The 26761-nt window shown below is 38.2% G+C and overlaps 1 protein-coding gene across 5 annotated transcripts in view; it reads left to right on the forward strand.

The window, feature by feature from the left end:
• Positions 1-26761, forward strand: part of KCNQ5 (potassium voltage-gated channel subfamily Q member 5) — a 520388-nt gene that overhangs the window by 445700 nt on the left and 47927 nt on the right. The window contains exons 8-11 of one of the 5 annotated variants that reach the window (XM_040983626.1): positions 8594-8688; positions 13624-13650; positions 18906-18962; positions 22514-22734. In XM_040983626.1, the coding sequence (XP_040839560.1) occupies positions 8594-8688; positions 13624-13650; positions 18906-18962; positions 22514-22734 (400 nt within the window). The remainder of the gene's footprint in view (positions 1-8593; positions 8689-13623; positions 13651-18905; positions 18963-22513; positions 22735-26761) is intronic. The other 4 variants (XM_040983627.1, XM_040983628.1, XM_040983630.1 and 1 more) reach the window with 4 other exon arrangements.

Raw genomic sequence — 26761 nt, forward strand, 5'->3', positions numbered from 1 at the left:
AGATGCAATTCAAACAGAGAGGAGAGAAACTAGTGAAAGGCTTTTACTGATGAAATGCAGTATTATGATTCTCCAGAACTGGAGAGTAGGAGCGATCACAGTAAGAGAGAATACCAAGTACTTTGTACTGTAACCAAAAATGTCACATCAAGATTAGCCTAGGGAAGTATCGGAATATTTGCAAAAAAAAAAAATATATATATATATATATATATATATATATGATCCCCCTGTAATCCCAAATGCCTTCTGAACAAGATATACTCAACGGATCAGAAATCAAAATGGGGACAGGCCAAGATCACAACTTAGTAAGAAGTTCCAGAACTGTCCCTACAGAAACACCAACATGAGCAGACGCTCACACACACCCAGTCACCTTCCCAAGGGCTGTTGAAGCCATGGAAAAGACCACAGTACCCCATCCTGTTAGGATCACAAAAATCACTTTGAAAAAAATCAGAAAGGAAAGAATTGCCTGTGTCATTCCCCACCCCCAGTTCCAGCACGGGCAGATAGCTCACACTGGGGAGCAGGAGCCTCTATCAGTCCTAGCACCAGGCACTCTGTGAAAAAATTCAGTAACGCCGAGCCCATTGGCCCTGCCTCCAGGATCTTACATGCAGAGTAAAAAATGTCCATCACTCCTCCCAAAACTGCCCACAGAAAACAAGACTCCAGCCTTGTAGAGACGCTGGATGAGAGAACTTAGGACCCTCTGCCAGGCCCTGGCATAAGAAAAAGCCCAAAGACCTTTTTTCACAGACAGTGCTCTAGCCATGCCAGGCATCAGGCAGACACACCTGTGATGTGATGGGTGAGGCTGATTGAGTGTGTCATTGCCACCCTGGGATGAACCTGTAAGGCATCCTGGGATGTTGTGATCAGTATAGCATGGATCTGAGAAACCAGGAGACTACCTTTATCATCCTCCTCCAACCTTTCACTGAGACTAAGGGACTATGAGTAGGTGTCTTGGAAATCAGTGCTGGGCTTTACTGTCCTAATGGTTTACATTCCTAGGCCATTGCCTATCTGTGGACAGTCTCTGGACTTGCCCCAATTTTAGACAGAAAACTGAACCCTAGTGAGACGCATTTGTTTTGGCACATGAACCCACTTGCCTCTGGCAAGATCTTATGTATATCCCCAATATTGCACAGATCCTGTTGTGAGGTGCTTTTGTGACTCATTTATGGCCTGCCGGAGTCACTGAAGAGCTGCCTCATTTTCCTTTCATACATCCTTGAGCATTAGCAAGGAATCACTGAACTGTTTTAGAACTCACTACCAGATTGATGAAACCCAGCACTGTGCAGGTTGTAATGATACCTGTCCTCAGGCCAATGAGTAGAGACTGAGGCTCTGGACCTGCTTCAGTGCCCAGTGGAGTTTCATGGTCCTGGTTCAGCACAGTTTCATACCCCAACCATCAACAACAGTGGCTGATAGGGGCAGAATTAGGCTGTGAACACATCTCAGCAGCAGACAGCCCACCCTAACAGCAAAAGAAATTCCTTAAGATATCTAGAAGTATAGCCACAAATGAACTCAACTAACTGAAACAAATTATTTCATGTGCAGATATAAGGTTTTGGGGGAACTTTTCTAAAAAACAAAATAACATGTTAGAAATTAGCCATCTAAAAATTAAAATTTCTATATGTTCAGATAATGATTTAAAATCATTTATATAAGGAAACTCAGTGAAACTCAAGAGAAAACAATTTAATATTCTAACAGATTTGATAGAGATTGAAGCAATCAAACAAAATCAAATAATCCTTCAGATAACAAAAAAACACTAAATGAAATTAAAAATGCTATGGAAGGCATCATTCATCATTAGCAGAACAGACTGAAAGGAGGAAACAATCAGTGAGCCCAAAGTATTTGACAATACACAGTTGGAGGGGTGCCGGAGTCCAACTCCAGCTGAGTTTGGAGCTTGAGAAGGGTGCGTGGAGTTGGCAATAAAGAAAATCACAGACACTGTCGCTTGGTGCCTTCTTGCTTGAGCTCAAGAAGAAGCTGTCCTTTCTATTTACTTAGACACATCACAAGCCTCTGCACAATCGTTTGATTGTTCTATTTTTATTTCATGACTAAGTGGGTATGCACAGATGTTTCATTATTTTAGTTTTTACTTCATGGTCAACCAGGTGCTCTTAAAAGATAATTCTGTAAGTTACTATAATCAGTTTCTTTAAAGCAAGCCATTATTCACTCTTCAGTAGTGGCCATTGGGTGACAGCCAAGACTCCAAGGCCAAGGCACATGCGATTACTTGCTAATCAGTAATACATTCCTACTACATTTTATTTTCACAATTTATCTATCACTTAGTGAGAGAAATACATCAAAAGAGGAAAAACATAAAGATCTAAGACAAAAAGTTTCAAATATTAAATCCCCCTACAACTGCAGGCTCTACAACCTCATAAACAGTCAAACAATAATCAAAAGTATATCCCTATGACGTTGATATAATCACCCTAAAACTCCTCTAGTTAAAAATTATAAAAGTGGCTAAAACAGCTATATTTTCTATGCTCCAAAGAAACTGCAAAGACAAACTAGTCTTTGAGATCACAATAACTATATTTATAACCATAGCAGTTTCGGCTCTCACTCCCATCACTTGCATTAATATTTGGGATATGTATCAAGCCCTTTCCCAGAAGATGTGCTGCATGTCTGGGCCAGATTCTGAGGCAATGGTTAAGTACCCAATAAGGTGTCCAGAAATGGCACGGGCTTAATTGTGCTCTTGTGTGTAAATTGTCAAAGGCCCACTCACCAAGACATTATCAGAAACACTAACTCTCAAGTTCACATCAGTTGCAAAAACCATCTCACGGGGGCAAACAACAATGCCTCAATAGATTACAGAACTCTTAGTGGGGTGGTTGAGTGTCCATGCAAAGTGGGGTGAGACTGCGTCAAGGTGGTCAGAGAGAAATCCGCCGGGCCCTGCCAAACAACTGGAAGCTCCCCTGGGCCCTGCCAAGCAGGGGAGCTGTTCTCTTCACACCTTCCTGTTATTCACACCCACTGCACGGACCCAAGCAGAGGAGGAAAAAAATAATGAAGAAAGCCTATGAGAATATTCCAGTATTTAAAAAGCTAATATTAAAGTTATTAGAATTCAAGCGAGATTTGAGAATACCAAAAGGATAGAAATCATATTCAAAAAAGATAATCAAAGAAAATTTCCCAAATCTAAAGATACAACTCTGCAAGTACAGGAAAGACTCAACGTCAGATTCAACTCAATCAATATGCCCAAGATATTATCAAGCTCTTCATGCTTAAAGAAGAGGGGATTCTTGAAGTTGCAGAAAAAAAGGAAACAAATACCATAAAGGAACCTTAATTTTCCTGAGTACAAACTTCTCAGCAGAAATCCTACAGGGCAAAAGGGAATGGAATAGACTTCTACGGTCCTCAGGGGAAAAGCACTGCCAGTCAGGAGCACTGTATCCATCAAAGCTCTCCTATAGACAGGAAGGAGAGATGAAGTCACTCCCAGACCAGCAGAAGCTGAGAGAATTACAAGAAATATTGAAAGGAGTTTTTCAAACTTAAAGACAAATTTGGAGCCAAATAAGGAAATGTCAGTAGGTAGAAAATGTGCTGGTTGGAGTAATCATGCCAACAAATGAAGAATGCTCTAATTTTACAAATACAAAGTATAATCATTCATATCTTATTTCAAAGACTAAAATTATAATTCCTGCACTAAACTGTTAGGAAACAGACACTAGGGAAAGAAATCATATGTAACATCAAAAAATCCAAAATTGGGGCCCCGGCACGGTGATCTAGCAACTAAAGTCCTCACCTTGCACACGCCCCGGGATCCCATATGGACGTTGATTCTAATCCCAGCAGCTCCACTTCCTATCCTGCTCCCTGCTCATGGCTTGAGAAAGCAGTTGAGGATTGCCCAAAGCCTTGGGACCCTGCACCCGCATGGGAGACCTGGAAGAAGTTCCTGGCTCCTGGCTTCGGATTGGCTCAGCTCCTGCCGTTGCAGTCATTTGGGGAGTGAATCATCGGACGGAAGATCTTCTCTCTGTCTCTCTACCTCTCTATATATCTGATGTTGCAATTAAAAAAAAAATCCAAAATTGGGGGAAGGAAGGAATACAAACATAGAGTGGTTTACTAGCATTTGTTTTGTCTGTTTTTCTTTCACTTTTTTCCTATTTTTATAATCAAGATAACCTGTTACAGTCAAAAAAGTATTTGTAAGCTTACAGGCAACCACAAAGCAAAAATCTATTTAGAATTGTCAAAATTAATAAGCAAGGAACCAAAACACATCTCTAGAAGAAAGCCAATTAACCATGGCAACTTCAAAACAACAAAAGAAGGGTGCTGGGGCCTGTGCGATGGCTTATTTGACTAATCCTCTGCCTACAAGCACTTGCATCCCACTTGAGCACCAGTTCTCATCCTGGCTGCTCTGCTTCCCATCCAGCTCCCTACTTAGGCCTGGGAAGGCAGCAGAGAATGCTCAAGGCCCTGGGCTCCTGTACCAGCAAGGGAGACTCAGAAGAAGCTTCTGGCTCCTGGCTCCTGGCTTTGGATCGGCTCAGATCTTGCCTTTGTGGTCATTTGGGGAGTGAACCAGTAAATGAAGATCTTTCTCTGTCTCTCCTTCTCTGTAAATCTATCTTTCCAACAAAAATACAATAAGTATCTGAAAAAAAAAATGAAAACAACTACGATAAAAAAAAATACAAAACAAGGATCAAAATAACAGTGATAAGATCTTGCTTGTCAATAATTACCTTAAATTTTCACAAACTAAATTCTGTAATTAAAAAATGTAAAATGATCAAATGGATTTTTTAAAGGCCCAAACTATGTGCTACTCGAAAAAAAAAAGTCTCATTTTCACCTCTAACATTGAAAGTGACAGAACAAGATATTCTAGTTTTAAAAATTCTTTTTGGAACTCAAAGAAAGCAGGAACATCTATACGTTTATTAGATAAAATCAGTTTTAAATCAAAAGCAAAATCAAATTAGGAGTATCAAGATATAATGATAAAGGATTCAGTACAGCAAAAGGAAATAACACCTAAATATATATATATATTTTATATATATACACACACACACCTGGTATTGAAACATACAAATATAGAAAGCTGTAGAGGATGGCACAATTCCTTGGGATCCTGCACCTGCATGGGAAACCTGGAAGAGGCTCCTGGCTTCAGATCAGCATTGGAACAGGCTCCTGGCTTTAGACTGGCGCTGCTCCAGCCATTGCTGCCACTTGGGGGACTATCTTCCTTCCTATATATCTGACTTTCCAATAAAAATAAATAATTTTTTTAAAACCCATAGACCATTTGAGGTAAAGCCACACATCTGCATTGATAGAGGTGCTAAGAACATTCATTGGATAAGATAGTCTTTCTAGATAATAGTTATGACAATATTGAATACATACCATTTGCAAAAATGGTATGCATCAAAATAAACTTAACCTTTAATTCTATTTTCCATAAACTTTTTATCAAACAAGTGTGAGAATTATTCTTAAATATAAGAATTATTGAAAATGAAAGCAACCATAAGCAGCCTAGCAGTTGCCACTTAACAAAAATTAGCATGTACAGTGATGGGAAATGGGATTGCTGATTTACATCCTAAACCTTTCAGGATGCTAACATTTAAAGCAATGTATGTTGAAAAATATGTTCCCTGTTAATTATTTGAATGGTCAGTTGAAATTTTTTAACCATTTCCAGGTATCATAGTTATACCATCCAGCCAATGCAAAATAAATACTACTCCCTAAAAATTTAATTATATTGATATTTTAACTAAATACATTTAAATTTTATTAATTGCCTAGAACATCCACATTGCCTGATAAATGTTCAACATGGTTTTTGTTTTGCTTCTTATTGAACTGTCCTTTCGAATATATATCTCATGTAAATTACAGTAAATATAAATTAGAACATATATTCCATGTGGTAACAGAAATTTCTCAGGGGCCTTATTTGTCTATTGCCAACCACTACATCATTTTGACTTTAAATATAGGAGCACCAGCTATCTGACCGTGATTGTAGACTTGAAATTCATCTACAGGAAGCAGTTAGTAGAGAGAGGAGAGAGCACCAAGTCTGGGACACTTAGTAGGGTGTTAGAAGAGCTGCCTTAGGCTGTCCACCTCCATTTTTACTGTTAACTGACAGAGCCAGATGCCCCTCCTGCACATCATATTCAAGGCCTTTGTAGGGGAACAATCATAAAGGAAATGAAAGTTTACCTATGCAAATCATTCTGCTAAGAAAGAGAAGAGAGCAGGAGGCCCGGTTTTATTGTAAAGAAAATCCTCAGTTTACCCCCAACTGTTCATAGCATTAACGGGTCAGGTAATGCCTGAGTCCTGTTGTTGTTTTCGATGTCTTCCATTGATGTGTAATAACTTACAGGCCTGCTCTATGCTTCTCATTTTACATGGGTCTCGCTTTCAAACTACCAAAGCTCAGGTGTGTGGGATGCCTTCTATGGAAATTGTTTAATTAAAATATTCTTGTGTGTCCTCACATATATTGTACAATTTCCACATCTCTGTTACAAAAGTGCATGTTAAGTCCATGCACTTACATTTATCACTCTATAAATCACGCATATTGATAAAAGCTGACATTCGGGATATTATTCTTTACTATGTAGAAGATGCCACAATCCTTAACACAAAGTTCCATAGGTTATGACTAAACCAGCATAAGCCATGCAAGCAAACCTCCAGACAAGGAATTATGCTTCAGTATTTTAAACCTGCCTTTAAAGTATTTTTTTAAAATCTCTCAAGTTCTAATATACATTTTATTATTGCTTATGTCACTTGATGAACATTATATTGAAGTGTAACGTACATACAAAAGAAAACTGATTTCTTCTGCATAACTGGCAGTCAAATTAAACCAAAAGTGATTTCTGATGGATGGTCTCTGAGTCACTGTGCCACAAGGACAACGACTGTGCTACCCTCTAATATCCTAAGTTAGTTTCCTGTGGTTTTGTACAGAAATGTTTTGTGTCTTATTCCATTCATTCAGCATATTCATATGAATTTTTTTCATGTTGAGCATAATTACCAGGTACCATTTCCATGTCACACTCCAATATGTCAGTGTGCCCCAGGTCTGTCCCTACAGGTGATAGGTGTCTGAGCAATTCCAGCTTCTGCTTATTAACAAATCAAAATAGGATTTATATCTTTTGGTAAACACATGTATGCATATCTGCTAGTACATATCTGGAAATGTGTGGCTGTATCATAGAATATGTAGATGTTCATCTTTAATAGATACTTCCAGGCAATTTTTCAAAGCAGTTTATGAGTTTTTAACTTTTCTACTTGGCATACATTTATTTAATGATAATCTCAGGAAAGGGAATGTAATTAGATCACTTTTCTTCATTGTAAGCTTCAAAATCATTACTGATGGTTATATAGCAGAGATACGATCCATTTAAATGGATTTACCACATAAAATAGGATGCTTTGAGTAATTAATTATAATAAGAGAATTTCTCTGAGGAGATTGGAATAAACAGTTGATCATTAGAAATGTTTGCCGATCCATTACAAAGGAAAAAAAAAAAATTACTGAGTGCTCTATTGGAAAGTGAGTTCAGGCTCGCTCTCAACTGAAGAGTTCAGATGGAAGCTTTTCAAGCAGCAGTCATCAAACATCAGCAAAAAGCCCGGTGGATAGATTCCATGACCAAGAGCCAGGCAATTTGAGATATAATCTCAACTCTGCCAACTCTGTATAAAACTCTTCATTTATCTGAGTATTCATTTTCTCATCTAAAAAATATGGATCTTAATGCACACTTTGTGAAGATCATATGAAAATTCTTAATATTATGTATGTCAGATGTAATTATATGAAGTAGACAGCTTGAAAGAGCTATATACATATTCTTAGATCAGAGGATTCACACTTCAGGTGCTTTCCACTTATATTCCTAGACAATATATTTTCCTCCATCTTGTTTGAGCTCTGTTTCTTGTTATCTCTTTGTTTCTTTTCAGCATAGGAAGTATTGCAAAGTTCAATTTTAGGGATCCTGCTGATTAAATCATTGACATAGCCTGGAGGTAACTGGTTTATTAGTCAGTTTCCGACTTGCATGGTGGATTTTCAGTAGTCCTCAATCTTATAAAAGTGCGAACAAAGGTTAATGCTTGGAATATTTGTTTACATTCATGTAGTTTACCTAACCAATATCTTCAGCAAAAATATATTGAAGCAGTTCGTATTTGTTCCAGATAATATAGTATTTTTACAAAACCAATTCAGAAATGGCATTACAGTGCATTTGTTGATACCCATGAAAGGGAATTCTGATTGATTTTTATTGTGACAGGATATATTTAACAGCCAGCTGAAAATATCACAGTAGTCATCTTCCTCCTTCGGACATTTATCAGGACTGAGTATGACAAAGAAAAGATTCCTAATGTGTAGTTACTTAATCATCTCCTCCTTTTCATTCTGTCTCCTCTCTTTTCTCTTCCATGTACCCATGCATGCCACGTGCAGTGTGTTTGGCGTAGCTATGCAGCTGACGAGAAATCTGTTTCCATTGCAACCTGGAAGCCCCACTTGAAGGCTTTGCACACCTGCAGCCCTACCAAGTAGGTATCCGTGTAACAGCTAGTGCTGTAGTTTAGTCTTTTCAAATTTATTAAACAAATGCGCACACACACACACACACGTGTTGATGTTTGACTTGTCCAGTTCTTCTTTGCTCCTGAAGAGAGTCAAACCTGTTTGATAGCAAACCCAAGCATGATGCCTAATGGATTTAGCATCATTCCTCGCCATCCATAGACCGTGATTAAAGGTTAAAATAATGTATACTTTTTAAAAATATTAATATAAAGGTAATAGATTTTATGTATTTCATAGGTACAATTCCAAAAAAGATGGTCACACTTCCCTCCCTCCCCTGCTCCTAACTAGTACTGTTGGGAATGGAAACAGTTATTGAGATTTGTTTCTGCTATTCTATATCTATTTCTAATATTTCATCCTTTTACTTACAAAGGAAATGAATAATCTTCAAAAATTTCAAAAGAATTTTTTTAATTCCCTACTCATCACCTTTTGAGAGAGTTTTGAAAGCAATAAGAGGGATCTTCAAAAATTTAATGAAACATGATTTTAGGGAAAAGTTATGAGTGGATCCCAAATTTTGTATAAATAAACTTACTTTTCAATTCTGTTTTCCATGACCTTTTTTGCATACCTTCATATGGCTTTGCAAATTTAAATTATCAAAATTATTTCTCATCTGAATCCACTCTGGCGTTTCTAAACCTTCTCTTGTAATAGCTAATAAAGAATCAGGGCCCTAATGAGATTACAATTTAAATGAGACAATGAGATAAATCAGATCAGAATTTGAAATTAGCATTGACAATTTTAAAGTAATGTCATTCCCATGAACATTTCTCTGGGCAAAACAAATCACCTAACCATGCCTAAAATTCAAAGGGAAAGATAAAGTGCAGTTATATCATGTGTCTGAAAGGACAGGAAAACCAGAAAAATTATGAGCAGTGCTAATGATTACTATAGTGATTTTTAAATATATTTAAGGCCAATAATGATAGAATCCTGGACTCCCAGTTCAACTAACAGAGCACATGTTAAGTCATGTTAAGGCCCAGCAGCATGGCCTAGCAGTTAAAGTCCTCGCCTTGAACGCCCCAGGATCCCATATAAGTGCCAGCTCTAATCCCGGCAGCCCCACTTCCCATCCAGCTCCCTGCTTGTGGCCTGGGAAAGCAGTCAAGGATGGCCCAAAGCCTTGGGACCCTGCACCCTTGTGGGAGACCCAGAAGAGGTTCCTGGCTCCTGGCTTCAGATTGGTTCAGCTCCAGCCATTGCGGCCACTTGAGGAGTGAACCATTGGACAGAAAATCTTCCTCTCTGTTTCTCCTCCTCTCCTCTCTCTGTATATCTGACTTTCCAATAAAAATAAATAAATCTTTAAAAAGAAGTGCTCATTGAAATACCCATGCAAGTCATGAGAAAGGCTTTCTGTGAGTCACCCTGTTTGATTAGAAGTCAGTTGTTTTGCTTATCTGATTTAATGTTTTAAAACACCAGCTATAACCCCCTCAAGAAAAAAAAGAAAAACAAAACAAAAAAAAAAACCCTAATTTTAATCGCTGACTCATATTCAAGATGCAAGGGAAACACCACATAATTCTTACATTTTTGGAAGAGATGTCAATTGGAGAAATCTCCAAGATTTGTTCCTTGGCATTGCCATTTTAATAGAGGTCATGAAACCATAAAATGTACAGTGATGGGAAGTAGCAGATCTATCAGTCACTAACAGGATTTCTTAAACTATTTTCCTGTCAACCTGTGTCTCAGTTTTCGCATTCACAAAAAAAAGAGCAAGAGTTGGGCAAGATGATGCCCACAAAACATGTCTCCTGCAGGTTAGTGGCTAAACTATCTTAGCACCTGAAACAGATATTCATACAACAGGATTTAGAGAAAACATAGATGTAGGCATGAATACTCTGGAGTGAGTGTGTGGATTAAAATCCTCTTTTCACTTAGAAGTAGAAATTTAGTTAAACTCATAAAATAGTAGGAACTTTCAAAGTTATTTTTAAAAAACAACAAAAAAAGGAAATACTCTTGTGTATCTCTTCCTTGGGAGTACGAATCAAAAATGAGAATTACATAGAAATTGTATGGCTTTTCTTCATGAGATTTGATGTGTAAATACAATGGAATCAGGTTTAAAAGCCCATAGAGGATTCTCCAGTAACGTAAGGGAACAGTCTATTGTCATGTGTGATTGTTTGGCTTCCTTCTTGTTGCAGTGTTAGAACTAAAAGTCATTCTGAAGCCTAGAAAAACTAGCAATGAGTCAAATCTTCCAAGTGCACCATCTATTATTGCACCTACATAAAGTCTTTTTCTCTCATATTTTCCCCATTTTAAGTGGGGGCGAAGGTGGAGGAGGACTTATGCAAACACCTGTCTTCATCCTGTTCTACTATGCCTATCAACCATCCCACTCACACTTCTTTGCCTGCAGCCTCATTAACCTCTCAGTATCAGCTCATTTACTGAAGAACAGCTATCTATCCAAAATGACAGAGCAGTCACTAGTAAAGTTCATAGGAATGTACATGCCCTAATTCCTCTCCTTCCAGGGATACTTCATTCCTTCAAACAACAGTAGTTCTTAATTGTTGTGGTTGGACCTCACGAGTCAATGAGAATGTGATGGACATTGTGTGCTTTTTCCCAAGAATAATACTGAATGCACAAAGAGTTAAAATTCATAATTTTAATGAATCCAAGGACTCCCTGAAGCTCAGTTTGGAACCTCTGCTTTAGAAAGCAAACTTTGTTTAATCAAGTTAGTAATTTTGTAGGAATAATTTACCATGTCTTAGAGGGATATTTTTACATATATAATTAGCTGGCTTACTGAGTGTACAGTGATACAGTGAGAAATAGGCCAAAAGTTTTTACGTACAAAGGAGATAAACAATCTTAAATGTTTATGGGAATGTAAATTATGAAAAAAACTTCATGGATTTCATATTTTTGTGCCATAATAAATTTTTCTAATTCCATTTTCCATAATTTTCTTAAAGTGCCTTCATATTCCTTAAATAGCATTTAATGTCAATAGTAATATCTAATAGTATTTAAAGTGTATTAATTTCTGAAGGAAAAAAATCATCCATACCTATACAGCCAATAAATCAACACTGAACATTATTGTTTAGTGAGCAAGGTAATGTTGCAGGCACTGGGGTTGTACAGTCTGAGGGAGAGGGGAGAATGTTAGACCCTCAGAAAGTATATATTCAGAGCATACTAACAATGTAAATAAACAAAGGTAGAATTATAAGATGTCAATAAGCACTAAAGTAGAAAAGTAAAATAGAGAAGGAATTTATCAAGCATCAGGGTTATAATTTTAAATCTTATTATCAATCACATTATTATCAGTGGTATTATTATCATTAAAACCATCAGTCCCTGACAGAATTATGATTCCTTATGAAGGACTACACTATTGTAACAAAATGGGGAAAACCTGATGGGGGGTGGGAGTTTGGGGGAGAATCCCAGCCTATACAAAATTGTACCACACAATTCAAAATTCGAAATAAAAATATGTTTTTTTAAAAAATCCGTCCCATACTGATTCCCCACAGTTTTGAAGATACAGTGGGGCTGGAGAGGGACAGTGTTGTCGCATAGCAAATTAAACCTCTGTCTACAACACCAGCATCCCATTGGACTACTGGTTTCGGTCCTATCTACTTTTTATCCAATTCCCTGCCAGTGCTCCCACAAGACATCAGAGGATAGCTCAAGTCCTTGAGACCCCTGCATCCACATGTTCTCCCCCTCAAGTTAAAAAAAAAAAAAGGATAGATGGTTTGACTCCACAAACTCATCCGAAGCAGAAGGAAGAAGAAAAGTCTAAGAAACAACTGTGCATGGAAAAGAATTCCAGGGAAAGGGCGTGCCTTACCCAGTCAAACCTGCCTGGGTACATCTCTATGATTTTTTAACTATATTTTCTGGTCTGGTTTACTCCTACTCTGAGGATGCTTCAAAAGTTCCTGGAAATGGAATTTTTAAAGCATGCAGTTTTCATCAACTTCTTGAAGTACCATCATAAACATTAAAGTTCTTATTAGTTGCTATTTTAATGTTTTGTTTTAATAGCAAAGATTTATAGAGGGAAATACTATATTTTCTTTTTAAAGAGAATCAATGCAAAGGGTGAAATGCAGGTAAATGTTATTTTAGGAAAGGAATCAGGTATTTTGCAAATCTACAGGGAATTATCTGTCTCTGAGTATAGCATATGATGCCTTAAGAATTCAAAATTTAAAGACCATCTGATCCAATGCCTTTGATTTCTTCATAAGAAAAGCAAGACCCACAAGAAAATAAGGTGTCTGCCCACAGGCACAGAACTCCTTTGCTGAGTGTAAGGGTTCTACACCATGTCATCTAAACCTAAACTTGCAAAAATGTGTGATTAAAAATGTCATCCACCAGTAGACCAGAGGTACTGTGATTGAGATTCTGCATACCTTATGAATTCACACTTTATATAATACTCCCCCCCCAAAAAAACTGCCACTGAAGTATAAGGTCACATCTCAAGTTATTGAACCTAAATTTAGAAACCTAGAAATCTGCAGAAATCACACAGATGACACCTGAATTGTAACTGGTAATACTCTAAGAGCCTTTGTTCATGCTGGTAACATCAGAATCACTTTCGTAATCATACATAAGTTTTCCTGATCATGAATCTGGGATATATAGAGGCAGTGTTTAGCTTTGCCAAATAAATTTTGTGCTACCTTAACGTACTACAAAGAACATATGATAGAAAGTTGGTTGTATTTGGTTATAAATAATATTGCCTTTGTAGATCCTGCATGAAAAGGGTTACTTAAGGTATGTGCCTTGCCAATCTCCAATTTGGCCATTATCAAGTCCTATAAATGTATTCACTGGTTTATCATCATTTCTCTTCTGTCTGCACACACCTGAAGGAAAGAACAAGGGGAAGCATCAAGCAGGTTTGTGATTTCTCTTTTGCTACACGTTTGTTTATAAACCTGATGCCTAACAGATGTTTAAATGTGTCTCATGTGAGTAAGATCGATCAACAAATACAAAATGATTAAAAGTGACCTTTCACAAGATTGCCTGAAAAGGTTGCGGCTTTTATTGATTTAACCATCCCTCCCTTCAGAGCAGATGCATCTTTCCCTAATTCACTCACTACTTTTTACAGTCTGCAAGACACAAAACATTCTGGGCACAAAAATAATTATGATCTTTGATTATTCTTTGCTGCCATTTTTCCAGACAGATATCTTATCACAGTATTCAAAACAGAGATCTAGAAAGTGAAAGAAAATGTTTCCCTGAGTTTTATGTGCCCAAACAGTAGTTTAGGATACACTTCCTTTCATTAGAGTATTAGAGTCCCTTTTTATAGGTAATGCCACAGTTGTGTGTGAGAGAGAGAGTAATACTGTGTAGAGAAGGTGGAAACTGTCTGGGATGGCTCCACCCCCTCTGTAAGTTAGGGAGAAGATATCCTTCCCCAAGCTATTCCTAATTGGTCAGCATCACACTCCTTTGTAGCTTTCTGTACGTACTTTGTCAGCTCAATCGTGGGCAGCTAGATAGACCAAGAGAGAATAGAGGGCAGAAGAAAAATGTTAAGTCTGTTTGTGAGTTGCCAGGTTGGTTCTGGATTTTCAAAAAAGTTTGGTAGGAGAAGGCCCAGTGTGGAACGTAGCACTGATGGTGTAAGGAATGTCAGAGGCAGAACTAGTAGGAGAATAACAGATGCCAGGAAGGAAGGAAGGAAGGAAGGAAGGAAGGAAGGAAGGAAGGAAGGAAGGAAGGTAGGAAGGAAGGAAGGAAGGAAGGAAGGAAGGAAAGGAGGGAGGGAGGGAGGGAGGGAGGGAGGGAGGGAGGAAGGAAGGGAGGGAGGGAGGGAGGGAGGGAGGAAGGAAGGAAGGAAGGAAGGAAGGAAGGAAGGAAGGAAGGAAGGAAGGAAGGAACGAACGAACGAAAAGAGACAGACACGGTGGTTTTTTCTTTCCTATCCTTGATCCTTGTTTCAGTAGAGGAAGCTGAAGTATCCACCTGGGTTCTTCCTGTAGTTTAGTGCTATTATAATCATGACACTCCTCACAATATGTTTTTATAGGGCCCAGCACAGTTACCTAGCAGCTAAAGTCCCTGCCTTGCACGCACCTGGGATCCCTTGCAGGCGCCAGTTCTAACCCCAGCAGCCCTACTTCCCATCAAGGTCCCGGCTTGTGGCCTGGAAAAGCAGTTGAGGATGACCCAAAGCCTTGGTTCTCTGCACCCACGTGGGAGACCTGGAGGAGGCTTCTAGCTTCAGATTAGTGTAGTTCCGGCATTGTGGCCACTTGGGGAGTGAATTGATGGACAGAAGATCTTCCTCTCTGTCTCTCCTCCTTCTCTGTATATCTGACTTTCCAATGAAAATAAGTAGATCTTTTTTTAACAAAGAATATGTTTTTATAGTGCTGAAATTAGTTTGTAAAGTTCACTTAGAGTGATGAGGCTCTGAGTTACCCATTTCTGCATTACATTAGCAGTTTAAAAGATTCCTACGAGAACAGGAATGGATTAACCTTTGATGACAGATGTGGAATATATAACATCAAGCACTTCTGGGAAGATAAGCTTACATGGGATAGCATTAAAGACCCTCTCTTATTTGGTAGTTTAGAGTCAGAGCATAGGACATCAGATATCCTGGGTGATATCACCAAATGATTTTGATTGCCTAAAAAGTTGCTTTTCTCCACTTTAGATAGATTCCTGGCCAGAGATTTTCACTGTTGAACTCTTTACAGTTTTTGTGTACACACCAGAAAAAATAGACTGACTTGTTCTAATTGTGTGGTCCTTTTGTCAGATTTCATGCAGAACTCACCATTCTTCTGTTGTGATAACTTCACTTGAAAAAAAGCTACAGAAAATATATCAGCACTTAAAAACTATGTCTTAGTCTCTGGTGATGTTTTAAAAGGTTTTCTTGTCTCAGGAGCTATCCATTTACAACTTATCTCAAGGATAATTTGTTTCTAGATGTGAAGAACAGAGACCATCATGGGCATGAAATTTAGATCTCTTTGAGAGTAGATTACCTGTCTTGGTTTCACCCTCCCAAATGGAGCTATTGACATGCAAAAAAAAAAAGAAGTTTGTAATCCATGAATATAGAGCTGCTTGAATAAGCATGCTCTCTATAGCTATCCTAATTGAAGAGTTACTTCAAAAGAATGCAGTAAGACTATATTTTCTTTATGTTATTGTGTCACAAGACAAAAAGAGAGTAAAACTGTCACTGTTGGAGCTCCTACCTCAAGTGCAAAAAATAAACCTCCCGGGAAGCTGACACAATTCCAGAAGACCACCATTCGAGTTCTTGAAATTTCATCATGTTCACTTTTGTATAAAACATTTACATCTGTTCTACATGTTGTGATAGAAGTTGTCAAGATAACTCACTCATACGTTTGAATAGACAGAATTGTTGAACTGAATTAATAACCTAGAGAATCACACACAGAAAGTTCTTGCTTCTCTGTGGTCTTTGCACATTTAGGAAAAATTACCTGAAATAAGTACTGTTGCTTCACCCCGATTTTTTAATTCTTGCCTTACGATTCTTACAATTAAGGATCTTGTCCCCCACAATTATCTGTCACATCTCCCTTTGTAAACCTATGGCAGAAGATGTGTTCATGAAGAGAGCAAAAGAATGTCCCTGACCTCAGATAGTTTATATGAAAAGCTAAGAAACCAATATTAAAGGAAAAAGAAAGATTCAAAAAAGAGGCAATGTAAGACATTGCAATAATCTCAAGGAAATAAACTAAAGTTCCCATTCAAAAATTTTTCTTGACACATTAAAAATGTACATTTTGAAGTCCTCCTTTAACATTACCTTAGCATTCATCTTACTGTGCTCCACAGGCAAAGGAATTTATAATACTACATAATGAATGCAGTGAGACCATTGTGGTAGCAATGACAACTGCACCATATTCTAATAACACCTTTGCCCTTACCCAAGCCAAGTATACACGAAGCAAAATGCATTTATAACAGAGTTCTTTCTTAGAAAAGTTCAGCTCTGGGTCTGGAATATGGTTAATTACTGCTTGACCCCATTTCAAATAAACAAGCGACAATGCCCAATCACAGTCATTTACTGCCTCTGGGGCCATACGGTTATTGATGGTCATTTGGATAAGCAGACTAAACATGCCTGAGCCCAGGTAGGAGCCAAAGTTTCAGCTATCTTGCTGAACAGAAAATTCCGAGTCCTTACTCATGTTCCTCCTGTGTGCCAAAAACTGCAGGTACTTCAAGTGTAGATGAGTCCAATACAGCAGCCAACACCCTTCTGGAATGCCTGGTGCTCCCCTGAGAGAGGAGACTGGGCTGTACACAGAGACGCTTTTCTCTACAGAGGTCAACCATTTAATAACCATGTTCCTGCTTTGGAATGTTCTTGTTGAAAGAGATTCTGTCTTTCTATACTGAGGTTAGGCTATGTTTACAGAAAATTCACCCATTATGTCTTGGACTAAGGAAAAATATATTGTTTGTGACAGATTGAGAAGTGTTTCTAAAAAAAACAAATGATCAGTCTCAGAAATAACTTTTTAATATAATTTCATTAAGCAATGGTAGAAAAAAATATTCCTTAGGCTCTCTGTATAGGGTCAGATACAAATTACCATTAGCCTCACTGGACCTGCTCTGTTCTTACCCTACTTATACCATAAATATAATTTCTTTATATCACTTAGTTGCTCATTTCTTTCTTCTGTCTTCCCAATAAAACTGCCCTTATCTCACATTGTGGGGGTACATGTGTCTATTTTATTAACCATTTGACTAAATAATGTTTCCAATTCATATTTAAAGTTGAACATTTTTCCTCTGATTTGCTGTAAATTATCATTTTCAGGGATTGAAATTTACCTCTGAACCCACTTGTCCAGATTAGTTCAATATTCTCACTTTTGGGTCATTTGTCATCCTCCTTTCTTCCTCCTTGACCAGATCATCAAATAGTTCCTCAGTGAGATACGAGAAAGCTTTTACCTTCTTCTAAGTTTCTGTGGTTATGAGAGCAAATCATATCATCTAAGGTCTGGGGATTATCCATAAATCTCACTGCCACTGCTTACCCTAAATTCTTAATCAGCAGGAATGTGAATCACATACCTGCTTCATTGCTAAGCAGTACTAGTAGAATACTCTCACACATTTTTAGATAGTAAACCATCTAACATTAATTTAACAGGTACTTAGGACACTGTTATAAAGACTCATGCTTTACAAGTTCAGGCGTAGGTGATATCCCGTCATGATGTTAAAATTGGGTGCTTTGTCTGGACCATGCCTACATGTAAGTTTCACTGGATCTTGCGGCAGTGTGTGACTCAAGGTAGAGAAAATTAGAACACGAATGGAAGAGACTCCGTGCTTCTGTTCTTCCATCATTTCCTGTTCCTTCTTCTGTGCACAATGAATGGTCAAATGTGGTGTTCAAGTTAGTGAGACTGGAATTTATCTCTGTTGCAAAATTCTAAACTTGCATTGTTATTGGCAAAATGTTAATGTATTTCATAAGCAGTCTTTACAAAATGGTGTCTAGTTCGTTCACCTTTATTGACAGAGCACTTAAATACCTCATGAACTTAAATAACAAAAATGATTTTAAAATCCTGTTTACATGCTAGCAACATAGAGATCATCTTCTGTTTTTTATTATTTGAACATGTTTTCTGACAATGGATTGCCTGTATCAATCATAGCTTGTAGATGTTTTAAACAAAGCAAAAACTTATTTCTTGAACTTCAAAGCAATTATTATTTACTTAGTTGATGCAGTATTCATTCTTGAAAGGTTTGAAAAATTTTATTCCTCATTCACAACATGTTTTATTGATATTTATTACAGGAGTTGATGTAATCTAAAATATTTATAGCCCATTTTCCTGTGAAACAGATGCTAACACGTAGACTACAATCATTGGTAATGTCTAGTTCAAACTTAATTACTTCAATCTAGTCATTAAGACACTGGATATATTTCAAGCAGCACAGTTAATACTCACTACTTAAGTAGTCCATGTAGTTAGGTATGAAAAACAATAAAGCCAAATGGCTTTTTTTTTTTTTAAGAGAGAACAGAATCCCTCAGCACTTTCCTGGTGGTGAAATGCTTAGTAATGTGCTGCTCTATTTCCCTCACTCCTAGTAAGTTCTGTAGTAATAAGCAGAAGCTCTTCAGAATGTACACCTCAAGGAAGCAGAGGTACCCAGCATCCCGGCTATTGACATGAGATTTGAGAATGCCAACTAACCTCAGGTGCATGACCAGGTTACACCGCCACCCCACCTGAGCCCTGTTCAGAGACTCACTCTTCCTAGGGACTTCTTGAATGAGGTTTCCAACCTGCTTGTCATTTACCTTTATTGCCTGTTGCCTGCTTTGATAACTATCCACCACCAGGACAAACAGGCCAGGGCCTGTGGAGTATTGGCAGTCGGCCCCCTGGTGCCTCCTCGTGGTTGGACAACTGCTGAGCTGCTGCACGCACTGGATTGTTCGGGCTTGGTTGCCATACTGAGGCGAGAATTTGCAGAGTGCTTGTCCTATGAAGAGCTAAAATCCTAATTAAATATAACAATAGCTGTGGCCTTCTAAATCCTAGAGGATTACTGTGGGGTTATGTGCCTCACAGTTGCCTGGCATGGAGTGTTCAGTAGTAGACTGCATGCTGGGCCATCTGAATACTTTGTGCAAGTGCTTTTAGAGAAAGAAGAATTCCCTTCCCAGAGGCTGAGCATGGTCCTCTGCTAAGAACATGAGCCTGCAGGTTAAAAAGGATGTTTCAACCAGTGGCCACAGCCACCTTATCTGCTTTCTTTGAAGAGGCATCTCATTGTTTGATCTCCTGGGCATAATTCTTGACATTCTTCATGAAAATCGTGTTACATAAATCTTCCTCAAAAATCCTGTGTGTAGATATGACCAAAAGCATGGAAATAATGAAAAATATACCAATGAAAGTCTGTATCTTTAATCAATGTGTTTTCAGTAACAGCCGCAGAATCTGATACTCATTCAATCAAATGGATTTCCAAAGGCAAAAGGAAGTAGAAAAATTTCAACAGCAACAACCACAACAAAAAAGATCTTTTTATAAAAGGTGCAAAAACAGATCTTTGGTTTGGAAAAAAAAATTTGCCTAGTGTTAAGAAGTTCTTTCTTAAGATCATATTCCTAACTTTTATAGAATTTAAAGTGAAAACATAACATAGTTTTGGATCTTGTGCAGAGTCTCTTTTTAAATGACTCTTGTTCGTTTTCTAAATATTAGGTATTAGCAAATAGTCACATACTCTAAAACAAAGGAGAAATGGTATCTAGAATTTATTTATATCAAGTTTTAAGTGCTTCAAGTAATATTGAAACGCAGAGAATATTATCCTTGGTTTCCATTCATTCAGAAGCATTGTCCAGTATTTCATAGGGCACTTTTTAAAATCTTATTACAGAAGCAATTTTTAAACATTTTGCTACTGTTAATAAACCATGGTAAATTTGATGCTGATAGTTTAATTTTTGATATTTTTTTACTGAAACCTATGAAAGGAACAATGAAGTTCATATTAAATGGTTCATATTTATGATGCTTTTGTCAGTTTCCCACTTATTTAGTTGGCATTAGAAAGACATATTTTAGAAATTTGGGAAAATAATGTGATAGTTAATAAACCCAACCATCTATGCTAATTAGCATCTATTATTTCTAGGAAATACAATAGATAAGATAAGGTTTAGTGAGGATGCTTGCAATGATGGCTGTGTCAACTTGAGTCATTGGTTAAACTGAATAAAGGTACAGAAGTAAGTATATGTATACTGAACTAGATCATCATAAATGAAATAGAGGTATCAAATCCAAAATGAAATTTGAAACTTTTACAGTTAAAAAAAGGCTTAAGAAAAGTGGCTATTTTAGGCACTATCTCTTTGATTTATTTTTTTTTATAAGTGAAGGCTTTTGATGACATTGGGGAACCTATGCTGTTTTATGATGTTTTTATTATGCTTGTTTAAAATAATCTATCATTTAATCATGCATTTGTCAAGTACAAATAAATCTATCAACTGATGGAACTGCTATGAAGAAATCTTGCACCCCTTGACCTCATCACAAAACGGCCCCACCTGATCTTTGCATGTGCCTTCAGCTAGTCATGCCGTATGGAGCTGTGACTGCATTCCACAAAGGGAGCTGTCAGTTGCATGGCCAACTCATTCATTGTTACCAGCACTCTGACCACCATAGTTCATGTTTATTTTTGTTTTCATGTAAACACAAAGTGTGGTGCCTTTTTAGAATGTCATTTGTTAAGCAACTAGGCATGGAAAAATAAATGTTACTGTCTCTTGTTAGCTACAAAACACATACGCACTAAACACATTTGCTGTTGGCATGCTGCAGTTGGGGACAGTGGACACTGCGGTAAGTGGAAAAGGCGAAGCCTCCACTTCATCTCAGATAATCCTTATCCATTAGTACACTGACTTCACCCCCACAAAGGCTTTAGCATGACCCAGAGTAACTGCTGCAAGGGACTCCACCTGGACTCATTGCCCCCTGGTTTCTTCAGGCCCAGCGGAGTCCTGACCTTTCACATTGCTTCTAATGAACAGCATGGTACTTTATAAACGAAAGAAGGCTAATAGTGGCTACAAAGTTTCTGAAGATTCGTTTGATTCCCACAAAAGTTTCTTAGCTGTGTGGCTATCTTTGTGCCTGTGTTGGAGATGAGGCTCATGAAAGCCATGTCTGTTTTATTCCTGTCTTCCCTTCCCCAGCTTGTCAACACCACATCCTCTGATTGGCAAAGTGTAAAGGCACACTTTGGATTTTGTGGTGCTTGCTCATGCTTTCTTTATCAGCCCGCAACTACTTAATCCTAGCCAACATCAAAGAGCCGAAGGTCTAAACAAATATAGTTTGCCAGTAGCTGCCACAGCAAATCAAAAGCCTGTTTAGTATCAGGAAGTTGTAGAGTGAACATTGACATCTCATTCTGTTAACCACTCACCACATTCATTGTATGTTGGAGCCATTCTACCTTGTGTGATTTAGTCTCGCAAAAGTGAATGTAAGCATAAAAGAAATATAGTGTTGTGTGTTATATGTTTAATATATATGCAGTGCTAGCAACTGCTATGAGATTGCATGAATTTGTTGATATCATAATCTTGCCTGAAGTACAAAATGCATGTTGAATGTAGATATATATGTAACTGTCATCCCTATTTTCCTGTAGAAATGTTTAAAAATTACGAAGAGATACACTCCCAAGTTTAAAAAAAAAAAAGTACCTTGAAAAAAGAATCTGGCCCTTGAACCTTTTTACCTAATTATGTAAAGATTGTCAAAAATATAATTTGAAAAATGGAAAAAGTTAAAAAAAGAATCTGGAAAGTTGAGGTTAAAGTTAAAAATCATCCATTAGTTTTTCAATGTGAATTTCAAACCAGTTCTTTGTATTGCCTACTTAATTGTGTATAAACTGCTGCACTTGGTCTCAATATTTTCTGTGATAAAAACCAAGGAGGGTGTGTATACACGTAGAATGAAACTTATCTCAAATGAATGCAAACATAGAAATTAAAGCTCGAATTTTCATTAAGGTCAAATTACATTGCTATACTCCTACTTGCTGAAAACATTTTGTCTTTTGAAACATGTGACCATATACAGTTTTATCAACTTATTTATCCTAGTGGAATGCAAGAAATTGCTTGAAATGGATTAATCATGCCTCTGTTCTCCACAGTCAGAAGCTAAGTTTTAAGGAACGAGTGCGCATGGCTAGCCCAAGGGGCCAGAGTATTAAGAGCAGACAAGCTTCAGTAGGTGACAGGAGGTCCCCAAGCACCGACATCACAGCGGAGGGCAGCCCCACCAAGGTGCAGAAGAGCTGGAGCTTCAATGACCGCACCCGTTTCCGGCCCTCACTGCGCATCAAAAGTTCTCAGCCAAAGCCAGTGATAGACGGTAAGCCCTGTTTTTCCATAACCATTTTAAATGTAGTAGGCTGTAGTGAGACTGTGAAGGAATTAATTATCTATGTCACTACTTGAAGACTGATGAGAGCTGTGCCAGAGAAAGGATTGTTTCCTTGGCAATCTATCCATTGCCTTGAGAGGAGGCACAGAACATGCTTCTGGAAGCAATGTTAGCTGTTAAATCTACATTTCAGGGAAGACAAACAAATGTAATAAATTTCTCGCTCACACCTACAGCATATTTATTTCTCAGATGAGGTCTGTGTCAAAATCAATATGGCTACTGATGTGTATTGTCATACAAGCGCAGCCAGGTTCTCTGTGACTATCTCAGACACCATCCGAAGGCTTCAATGGTCAGTGATGAATTGCCTTTTCCTGTTCCCACATGCTCCATCCGCCTTGAAATCACACCACTGCTTGTCTTTCCTAGAGAGTCCTGCCGAAATTTCCTTCGAAGTCTCCCCATGATAAGTGAAATTCAAGTTCTTCTCCCAAGAGGATTTAACCTATTTTATGTATAAGATTATATAGCAGAAGTGTTCTTGCCAACACACTTTATTGAGTGCCACATAATTTTCATGTTTATAAAAGAAAACATTTTATTTTTCATTTAAGATTAGCTTGGCATTCCTTTTAAGTATGCCCCCTGGGAGCTATTATACCAGGCAAGGAACCAAAATCAAATAGCCTCTTCCATTAAGGCATGAAAACTGCAAAGGCTATCAAGTCCTTCCGTTCTCCTTCTCTAGAATAACCCATCTGTTCCCAGGCCCTGAAAGCCCAAGGGATAAAATGAACAACCCAAGGTCATAGGCACAGTGATTTCAGACTGCACTAAAGACCCAGAGCCTCAGCACCAAGTCCCCACCAGCTTACTCAGAGATCCTTAGAGATAGCTCTTCCACTCTCAAGAGCAATGCAAGGTCCCTTTTCACAGTTTATTCTCCGTAGTCGTGTGGGTCCATGCTGTCCAAGTAGGCCTGGAGTTGTTGACTCAGTGTGGTCCCTCCTGGCAATGCATGCAGCTCCCATCTCAGCTGTAAAACAGGTTCTTCGTGTTTCCCCCTCAGCAATCACTCTGCTAAGGCAGGAGATGTCTGTACCCCAGCTCTACATGCTCCACCAACAAGCTACTTGCAGTGTCCTGAGCCACTGGTGGCACTGATTTAAGGTGTCCTCTGGTTTCTATACTTTCCCCCATAATAATTCAACTGAGCAAGGCTAAATACCAAGTCTAGATTAACTACTGGCAGGGTTTTATTTTACACTTAAAATAGTCTCACTAAATGTACTTGTAAATGTGTATGTCTCTTCCAGAGGACAACATAGAACAAAAAGTCTTTACATGTGCCTAAGCCTGGTCACATTTCACCCACCAATTCCATTCCTGGATTATCATTAATGTCATAAAGCAATACGAGACCATAGAAATAACACTGTAAGTAAGTTTAAAATTACTGACAGGAGAAGATAATCACAAAAAATCAATCCATGTGTCTCTTGGGAAAAGTTGGGAAAGATTTTCCGCAAGGTATATGCACAGTTTCTTCCACATGGTAAGACCACAATTACATTTTGCTTCTTCATTTTCCTCATCTATGTGAATATTTTCTAATATTTCTACAATGAACTATATAGATGGCTTTTGTGGTAAAGCAGAGGGGGGTGATCCTTCCTGCCATGTGCTACCCTCTTTGCTCTCACTACTCCAGGGGCCTCTGCACTAAGTGGTGCACACCTTGCTTCTCAGACTGATTTCCTCTGAGAAATTACTGAACGGAGCACTTCATCTTAACCATGGGAACCAGCCTTCATTGCAGACAGACCTAGATGGTCTCATAAGGTTTAACAGCTTCTCCTACAACCAGAGTTTGTATTAGCTGCATGTCATTGCCATAACAAAACACCACAGGCTGGAATGCTTAAATAACAAATTTCTTTCCATACAATCTGGAAGCCAAAGGTCCAAGATCAGCAGGGTTGCATCCTTCCGAACATTCTCTTCTTGGCCTGTAGGCTACCTTCTCCCTGTGTCTCCACAGAGGCTTTCTTCCATTCCAACCTGTGTCCAGATTTCTACTTCTTAAAAAAAAAAAAAAAAGATTTTTCACCTCTGATTTGGCTTGATTTGAGGTCTTGAGAAATTGGATATGCTTCTTCACAGATGGACATAGCCATCAAATAAATGTACATTAATTTTTATTTATAGTGCCTCCCCAGGTTTTAAGTATTCCTAAAATCCACTTCATACACAAGGAAAAAAAAAGATTTTTTTTTTTTTTTTTGGAAACGCCAAGTTACAGAAAGAGAGAGAAAGAGAGATGATCTTTCAGATGTTGCTTCACTCTCTAAATGGCTGCAGTGGCCCAGGCTAGGCCAAGCCAGGAGTATTTTGCACTGCCTTCCTAGCAGCATCATTAGGGGGCTGGGTCACAAGTAGAGTACCCTCTCTTGAGTCAGTGCTCACGTAGTATGTAAGTGTGGCTTTACTCTAGTGCACTGTGTGAGCTCCAGGTTTTCTCTGATGATGCCATCACACTGAATCAGAGCCCACCCTAAAAACTCCATGTTTAAGCTATTTACCTCTTTAAAAACACTGTTTATGAATTCAGTTACGTTCAGAGGACTAAGAGCTAGCTCTTTTAATGTATGAATTTTGGAGGGACACAATTCAGTCTGTGACAGGGCTCTTTGCCCACCCATGCTGCAGGTCACACTGTCTTGGAAATTGGACATATTATATGTTACAGGGGGTTCATATTCTTCCAGTATGGAATTCAAAAATTCTCCAACTCCATGCTGTGAGATTCTTACAGCTGACTGAGCAGATATAGATGTAAACTTAATAGAATCTGGGTTCCTGATATGGAAAATGAATGCCAGTTGTACTATTTGGCCAGGGGCAACTGGTTTTTCAACTCACTGAGAGTTGGCACTATCCATTGCAGTGTTTTTGGTATCTGCAAATAGTTCAAAGAGACCTCAGAGATAAAGACAGAAGTCCTAACCTCCTCCAGGCCACAGACTGAGAAGGTCTGCTGTCACCGGCTTTCACTAACATTTCAGACAAGTGCTAATTCTGCTTAATTAGAAAGGAATTGCTTTTCCCAGGTTGGTGCACATCTCAGTTGATTCTGAGTTCCCCAAATGATGAGAGAACCAATTGCCATTCTGTTCAAGTAGGTTTCCTTTTATTTCCACCTGCCCACTTGCAGCACAGGGTGGCTCCTGACTCATTTAACCTAATAGCCCAGATTCTTCACCTCTGATTTGGCTTGATTTGAGGTCTTGAGAAATTGGATATGCTTCTTCACAGATGGACATAGCCATCAAATAAATGTACATTAATTTTTATTTATAGTGCCTCCCCAGGTTTTAAGTATTCCTAAAATCCACTTCATACACAAGGAAAATAAATATAATACTACAGCCAGCTCCAATTATCCCGGGTCTGCTTCCTCATTCATTTCTGGTACTCTTGTACTTCCCTCTTTTCCTTAGATATTTTAGGCATTTCACTTCCTGTTAGCCTACGCAAGGAGAGTGGAAGAGTAGAACAAAGAATAATGGAAACTAAGATCAACCTTTAAGTTAACAACTAAGATTTGGAAGATAATAGTCTGGAAAATGAAAAATATTATGCGAAAACAAAAGAAATTTATAGGTGATCTACAAAGTTTAAGAATCTCTGCCAAGTCTCATACCTTTTTGTAGATAACATTTTTTTTAATAATTTAATGACTCTCACAGGAAGTTACTAACTTGCTATGTTTTTATTCTTTGCTGTAATTTTTGTGAGAAGAAGAAAGACAGATATAGAGACCCAGAGTTTCCATCCACTGGCTCATCTCCCAGCTGCTTGTAATAGCTGCAGGATAGGGGCTGAAGCCAGGAGACAGGGATTCAGTGTAGTTCACTGTGTGACTGGAAGGAACCGTTTGAACCAACACTACTGACCCCCGAGGGCTTCACTAGCATGAAGCTGGAATCAAGGGCAAGATGGGTATGGAGCC

This window comes from Ochotona curzoniae, unplaced genomic scaffold (assembly GCF_017591425.1).
Source record: "Ochotona curzoniae isolate NIBS_2020 unplaced genomic scaffold, NIBS_Ocur_1.0 contig_3819, whole genome shotgun sequence".
Taxonomy (NCBI): domain Eukaryota; kingdom Metazoa; phylum Chordata; class Mammalia; order Lagomorpha; family Ochotonidae; genus Ochotona; species Ochotona curzoniae.